This window comes from Procambarus clarkii, chromosome 63, assembly GCF_040958095.1.
Source record: "Procambarus clarkii isolate CNS0578487 chromosome 63, FALCON_Pclarkii_2.0, whole genome shotgun sequence".
Classification (NCBI taxonomy): Eukaryota; Metazoa; Arthropoda; class Malacostraca; order Decapoda; family Cambaridae; genus Procambarus; species Procambarus clarkii.
The window spans coordinates 18,445,161-18,452,483 of NC_091212.1; the positions used below are offsets into that span (position 1 = coordinate 18,445,161).

General features: G+C 40.8%; 1 protein-coding gene across 2 annotated transcripts in view; it reads right to left on the bottom strand.

Moving 5' to 3' along the window:
• The window catches only part of LOC123769480 (5'-3' exonuclease PLD3), a 113,131-nt gene extending 106,227 nt beyond the window's left edge, over window positions 1-6,904 (bottom strand). Inside the window, exon 1 of one of the 2 annotated variants that reach the window (XM_045760606.2) lies at window positions 6,637-6,904. In XM_045760606.2, the coding sequence (XP_045616562.1) occupies window positions 6,637-6,702 (66 nt within the window). In that variant the 5' untranslated portion in view covers window positions 6,703-6,904. The remainder of the gene's footprint in view (window positions 1-6,636) is intronic. The other variant, XM_045760607.2, reaches the window with a different exon arrangement.
• Window positions 6,905-7,323: the final 419 nt, after the last annotated feature.

The window sequence follows — 7,323 nt, forward strand, 5'->3', positions numbered from 1 at the left end:
TCTCCCCCCCCCCTCCCTCCTACCCTTTCTCCTCACCGTCTTCCATACACCAACAAGTCATCAATAAAGCTAAGGCGTAGTAGAAAATATAAGTAGTATTCTGTATAAAATGTAGTTTTTAGTTAATATTTTTGGGTATGCAGAACAGAGTAATTCAATTTGCATTACAGTACATTATTTTCTATGGGAAAATTTGTTTTGGTTTACGAATTTTCGGTGCACGAACCATCTCTTGGAATGGATTAAATTCGTAAACTATGGGTCCACTGTACTCTTATTAATATAATTTGTAGCATTATTTTTAGTTAAGATAAGCATTATACTGTATTTGTTATTTAACCATAAAATCTACCATTCCTACTCCATGTCCAGAACACTCTTCGGTGGTGTGCCTAAACTGAAAGACAATTATAAATCAAAGGCATGGTTAAAAACACCTATAGCCATATTCATGAGATATTTACCACCTACAGTGGATTCCTATTTCTCCGAAACTTGGATCAATTAATAATCAAATGAAACTGGAGAATTTTAATCCAGAAAATGACTGGATGCAACAGAAATGTTATCCAGATAATCGGTTGCACTAATATAAACATAACTGTCATTGTAGGTCGTGAAGACTAGTGAAGACTAGCAATGATTGAATAGAGAATAGTTGCATCAGTATGGTCCAAAACCTGTAATTTTGTACAGTACAGTACTGTATTAGCAAAGTTTCTCTCGAAACACATTTACACATTTCCCTCATTCATTAGCAATGACTTGTCATTATAAAAATAGCAAAAAACAACACAAATCTCCATTTGCAACTGAAATTCATATAGGCCACAGCAGCAATATCAAGAGGAGCAACCAGTGACAGCAGCAGTCACAAGTTACAGTAAACTTCAATACTAGTAGAAGCCTGCAATGACTGAAGAAGCTCGCAATGGCAGCAAGGCCTACAATGACAGCAGAAGCCTACAGTGGCAGAAGGCATAAATAATGGTAGGAGCTAGCAATAATGAAAGAGGCCACCAGAAACAGTAGGAGCCACCAATGACAACAAGAGCCACTAACAACAGCAGGAGTCACCTGCAGTAAGAACAGGAGTCACCAGTGAGAGCATGATTTGCCAGCAACCACGAGAGCAACCAATAAATGCAGGAACAACCAATGATAGCAGGAGCTACCAATGACAGCAGGAAACATTTGTGATAGCAGAAGTCATGTACCAACGATTGTAGGAGCCACAAATAACAGTTCTAGCCACACATGCAGGCAGGAACAACCACAGTAGCAGGAAGCCACCAGTGACAGCAGGAAGCCACCAGTGACAGCAGGAAGCCACCAGTGACAGCAGGAAGCCACCAGTGACAGCAGGAAGCCACCAGAAGTGGGCACCACTGCTGAGACGCTACTCCTGGGCGAGCCAATGTTAATACAGTACTCTCTACCTGCTTTGCTTACCTGACACCCCAGCAGAGGGGCAAACTCGGCTCGGCTTATATATATTATCGTAACCCACAAGTCATGTTCAAGAATCCTCGGGTCTTTATAATACCATAACCTCACAATGCCCTGGGTCTTGTGAGGTTATGGTATTGTGGAGGAAACAACCCCTACAAGTAGTATACAGTAAAATAATGCAGTGTTTGGTCTTGTAGTAGCACAACCTTATAAGTCACAAACACGCAGCTTTGGGTTCTTGTACTGTATTACCATAACCCCTTATAGAAGAACATAGCATATAAACATAAGAATTAAGGAAACTGCATAAGGCCTATTACAGTAGCCCCATATAAGGTAGCATGTATTTATACCCACTCAAACTCTTTCATATACAGCATACATATATCTAACCTACACATGAAATAAAAGTCTACAAACTTTTATAATTTGCTTGTAGTCTCCAAACTACAAGCTTGACCGTTTCATGTTACACGTGAAACAATCGAGATCTCATACCTATTATCCCTTAAACTGCGCAAAACCAGCGTTGAATGTAATGAAACGCCATTTTCTGGGCGAGTCCCAGAGGCTCCCCGGAGCTATCCCAGGCTGATATGCTAATGTCAGACTTTGGCATCAGTCATGTGTATGGAGTTCTTAGACCTACCGGGGACCACGGCCAGAACCAGGCCCCCCTCAGAGAGGCAAAGGGAGCAATGGCCTATAGAAGCCCCCGTGTGGTTGGAAGCATTCTACGTCTGCCTTCGACCGGAACAGGCACCCAGAAAGGTAAGCGCCTCAAAACAAACCCCTATTCTGGTTAAAATTGCTACCAAAAGCCGAACTAGTGGATAGAACTCCCCAACAGAAAGCAAGCAAACTAGTGTGACGTCACACGCCGCCGCGCCGCTGTCTGCGCAGCTCCCCCCTCCCCGGGAGGGGGAAGGGGAAGCCCCAGACGTCGGGAATACAAGCTGTGCAGCACCCTGCGCCCTACCAGTGCAAACTGCCTCTTACCTGCTGGTAACAAGGGAGAACAGAACACCCAAGAGCCCAAGAGGCAGCCGAAAAACCGAAAAAGGTAAAACAGACCAGCAGAGGCAGACCCCGAGGAGCCTGTGGAAGGTGGCCCCAAGCCCCAAGGGTAGTACTTACAGGGCACCTAGGGAAGGCAGCCCTAGGCGCATGTAGCCCGAGTACTGAAGATAATTCCTGGCTCTCGCACCCACAAAAACAAACACCACACGCAAAGCACAGTGCTGTAGCGACACCGGAGCCAGAGCACACGACCTTCGCCTATAGCAACAGCCTCAAGAACTGAAGTGTGGGTAGCCGGCATGGAGGGTCTGGGGCTCCCCCTTCCCCCTCTCAGGGCAGGGGGGAGCTGCGCAGACAGCGGCACGGCGGCATGTGACGTCACACTAGTTTGCTTGTTTTCTGTTGGGGAGTTCTATCCACTAGTTCAGCTTTTGGTAGCAATTTTAACCAGAATAGGGGTTTGTTTTGAGGCACTTACCTTTCTGGGTGCCTGTTCCGGACGATGGCAGACATAGAATGCTTCCAACCACACGGGGGCTTCTATAGGCCATTGCTCCCCTTGCCTCTCTGAGGGGGCCCGGTTCTGGCCGTGGTTCCCAGTAGGCCTAAGAACTCCATACACATGATTGATGCCAAAGTCTGACATTAGCATATCAGCCTGGGATAGCTCCGGGGAGCCTCCGGGACTCACCCAGAAAATGGCGTTTCATTACATTCAACGCTGGTTTTTTTCTGTAAAAAAAAAAAATTGTCAATACTGTATGGCATTTGAAATATGAGCAAATTTAGACAACAAAAATTTATAATGCCAAACGTTTAGAGTTTGTGAAAAATCAATTCAATTAGGATTGTAGAACAGACAGCTGTGCACACTATATGTGAAAATGGTGAGAATCAGTCAGAAACTAGATTTTTGGATACTGAAGCAAGTTGAAATTCTAGTTATAGATATAATTGAAGTTGAAGTTATTGACAATGAATAAGGCAGTTTTAATTCATGAATTTACTTGTATGTTGTAATAAACATTGTTTGTCATTCGTACTCAAGTAGTCAGTCATACGATAATGCCTCAAATATGTCTGGACGATATATTGGATTGCAAGCACAGATTCATCAACTCAATAAGTTTGCCATCTATGTTCCCTGTGCTGGACACAGCCTGAAATTAGTGGGAGTAAAAGCAGCAGAGTGCTGTCTACAGACTGTCAAATTCTTTGACTTTGTTCAGCATTTGTATTCATTTTTTGCTGGTTCTGCTCATCGCTGGAATGTATTGACATCATCTTTAGGAAAAGATTTTGTGGTCAAGTGTCTGTCTGACACACGATGGTCAGCATGTTTTGATGCTGTTCATGCTCTGTATGGGAGGTTTCAAGAAAATAAAACATGCACTAGATTCTCTATTAGCCGACAATGAGTAGCAAGTGAATACAAGGCGAGAGCCAGAAGGATTAAGCAAAAAAAAATGGAAAACCTGGAAACAAACTTTCTCACAAATCTTTGGAATGACATGCTAGAAAGAATGAACAAAACAAACAAGGTCATGCAATCAAAGGATGTGAACATCCTTGTTGCAATGAATCTTCTTGAGTCTATGAAAACCTATCTTCAGGAGACTAGAGACAAATTTAGTGAATATTAATTCAAAGCCAGGAGTATATATGTCCTGCTACAGATTACAGTGATGGGAAAAATGGAAACGAAAACGGTGTGCGTCTTAGTAGATATGATGGATTAGCAGGATCAGCATTTCTCATTAAAACCAAAAAATTCAAGGTGGAAACTTTCCTCCCTATTCTGGACACTCTAATCTTTGAACTGACAAAATGAGCAGAGGCTTGTTGACAGATCGGAAATCTGTTTTCGTTCTTTAGTGAATTGAATACCATTGCTTCTGATGCACTAAAGAAAAATTTTGAACCTCTGGCAAATATGTATCACAAAGACCTGAATTATGATGACCTTTTAAATGAATGTGAGCATCTCAAGCACTATATGACTCTTGATGAAAATTGTGAGACTCTCCCTGCACTGTACAAAAAAATAATTTTGGACAATTTGAAAGCTGTATTCCCAAAGTTAAATTGCATTCATGTTCATGTGCATGATGATGACCAACTGTACAGGAGAACGCTGTTTTTCAAGATTGAAATTTATAAAAAAATCTGCTTCATAGCACAATGGGGGCAGCATCATTTGAACTGGCTTTCACTCATGTGCATGGAAAATGACATCCTGAAGACCACTGACTTCAAGCCAATAATAAAGCAATTCTCTGAAAAGAAATCCCGCAAATACTTATTATCATAAGAAGTTCGTGGTAATTTCATACTGTGACATTTAATCTGTCCAGAATCCAGAGTCCAAGCTGTACTTGCTCTGTCACTTAGGATCACATATCTGAAAAATTTATTGTAAAATAAAAATACTGTATATATAAATAACTAAAATATTTCTGGAGAGCTCTTTATTTTATTTGGGCTTTGAATTTGCATTTTAACTCGTTATCAGAACCTGTTGTCAGTTGTGAAGTCATTCACAAGTGAAGGGTCCTGGTTCTATTATTATGTAGGACGGAGGTGGTTAGACACATTTCCTTACACCTGATGCTTCTGTTCACCTGTGGAACGGCAATGTTAATCTGTGGAGCTTACCAAGTATTATTGCGTTTTTCAAGCCTTGTGTATTGTTCAAATGTTTATTGTGTTGATTAAAAACATGCTGTAGAGCAGCAACTAATGTTTTAACACCAGTTTTGTTTAAAATAAAAACTCACACTTGTATATAAGTGAAATTTATGTAAGGAATTTACACCAAGTCTTTTGCACTCTCCTGAGTGCTTTATCAAGGTCTGAGTGTGTGATTAGGATGAGATTTATATCTCAACGTCTAATGAGGCTGCTCTCGTTGTTTTGTGTTGTTTTAGATTCAGCTACTCGGAACAAAAATTTCCAAGTAGCAGGGGCTATGGTGAGCCCCTAGTGGACTTACATGGCACAGGAGCGGGGCTGTAACTCTGTGGGCTGTTATCCTGCGTCCAGTCCTCTTATTCTTCTTGACCGCCTAACCAAACAATGGGCAGAGTTTCTTCCACCCTATGCCCCTGTTACCTAGCAGTAAAATAGGTACCTGGGTGTTAGTCAGCTGTCACGGGCTGCTTCCTGGGGGTGGAGGCCTGATCGAGGACCGGGCCGCGGGGACACTAAAGCCCTGAAATCATCTCAAGATAACTCAAGATAACTCAAGATAACCATGTCACCTCTAATCCCGACTGGCAATGTACTTGCGGTAATGCCTTCCACAGAAATAATATGATCATCATTCCTTACATAAATTTCACATACAGTATACACAAGTGTGGGATTTTATCCTATGTTATTATGTCTGTTAGAAGACATTACCATTACTAACCAGTTTTATTGATGCAAATAAAATAAATATATGTTTAATATTATCGACCATTTCTTTTTTATTCCTTCCTTTCTTTTTTATTTTATTCCTAGTGGTTGTCGTACAAGCCCCAGCACACTGGTTTGCCCAGGGACCCATAATGCTGTTAAGACGGCCCTGAATATTAGTGATCAATACGGAATCTAAATCATTTATATACAGTATAGTATATGGTAAACAGCAGAGGTCCCAGTACAGACTTGAGGCACCACACTTACGAAAGTTTCCTTGTTATAATCATGTCCTTATGAACCTTAAGACAGCAACCCCAATACCATTTGAGAAAACCTTTTTTAGTCAGTCTCATGTGGCACAGTATCAAAGACTTTGCTAATTCAAGGTACACAATGTCACAATCCTTCCCACTGCCAACTGCCTCAAACATGATGGAATGGCATGGAAGCTAATTTATGAAGCATGAGCGCCCCTTGTATAGCACATTGTAACTCATTTAGCAATTATGTTTTCCCAGAGATGTAGGGGAATTGCTCGTGATTATCAATTCAAACAATTCTCTTACAACGAACGTCAAGCTAATTGGACGATAGTTTGATGCAAGTGATTTATCTGCCTTCTTAAAGATTAGTACATTTGTAACTCCCCATCATTCCGGTAATTTGTTAGGGGTCTTTATTATTAAAAAAAAAAAAAAAAAAAAAAACGCCCAAGTCTTGCTAGCTAAGATGGATTAGAAAACAAAGTGTTAGAGTTACCTGGCTCTCGTTGGTGCCGCTGGGGAGCCCAGGCTTGTCTTTGGTGGCAACAAGAGTGTACTTCATCCTGCACACAACCACAAGTTATTTTTGACCAAGACTCAGCGACCCTCAGACTTGCCCCGCCAGCTGTGTTTACAAGCTCGGTGTTGCCACACACACACACGTCTCTCTCATATATCTCCAACGCTATCACAAGGTAAAGCAACTCTTCATAACTAGCTTATTACCCGACAATGTACGCAATTACATTTGAAAGCAAATTCATATGGAGTAATTATTTCGCAAAGTCTGAAAATTGGTAAAATATAAAAAAAAATCTCAATGTGGCACCAGATGATACAAAGAATTCCACGATTCTTGTATGACTTTGACTTCCTCTTCAGTATAGACGAGAATGTCAGCCTTACTGAGGCTCTAAGACTTCATAGTTTCATGTTATGTTAATATATATATGTGTTTTAGTTATTTTGTTGCATTGGATATATTGAATAAACCTTATAGTAATATCTGAACATATGTCACAACACGCATGACATATACAGTAATATTAATGAAAATAATATTAATAAAAATAATGTTATTTAAAATATATAATTTAGTTATGTTACACTATACACACAGGGTACAATATCTAATACAATTATAATATATTCGTTTTGTCGGGGGACAGGCAGCTTGTGAATA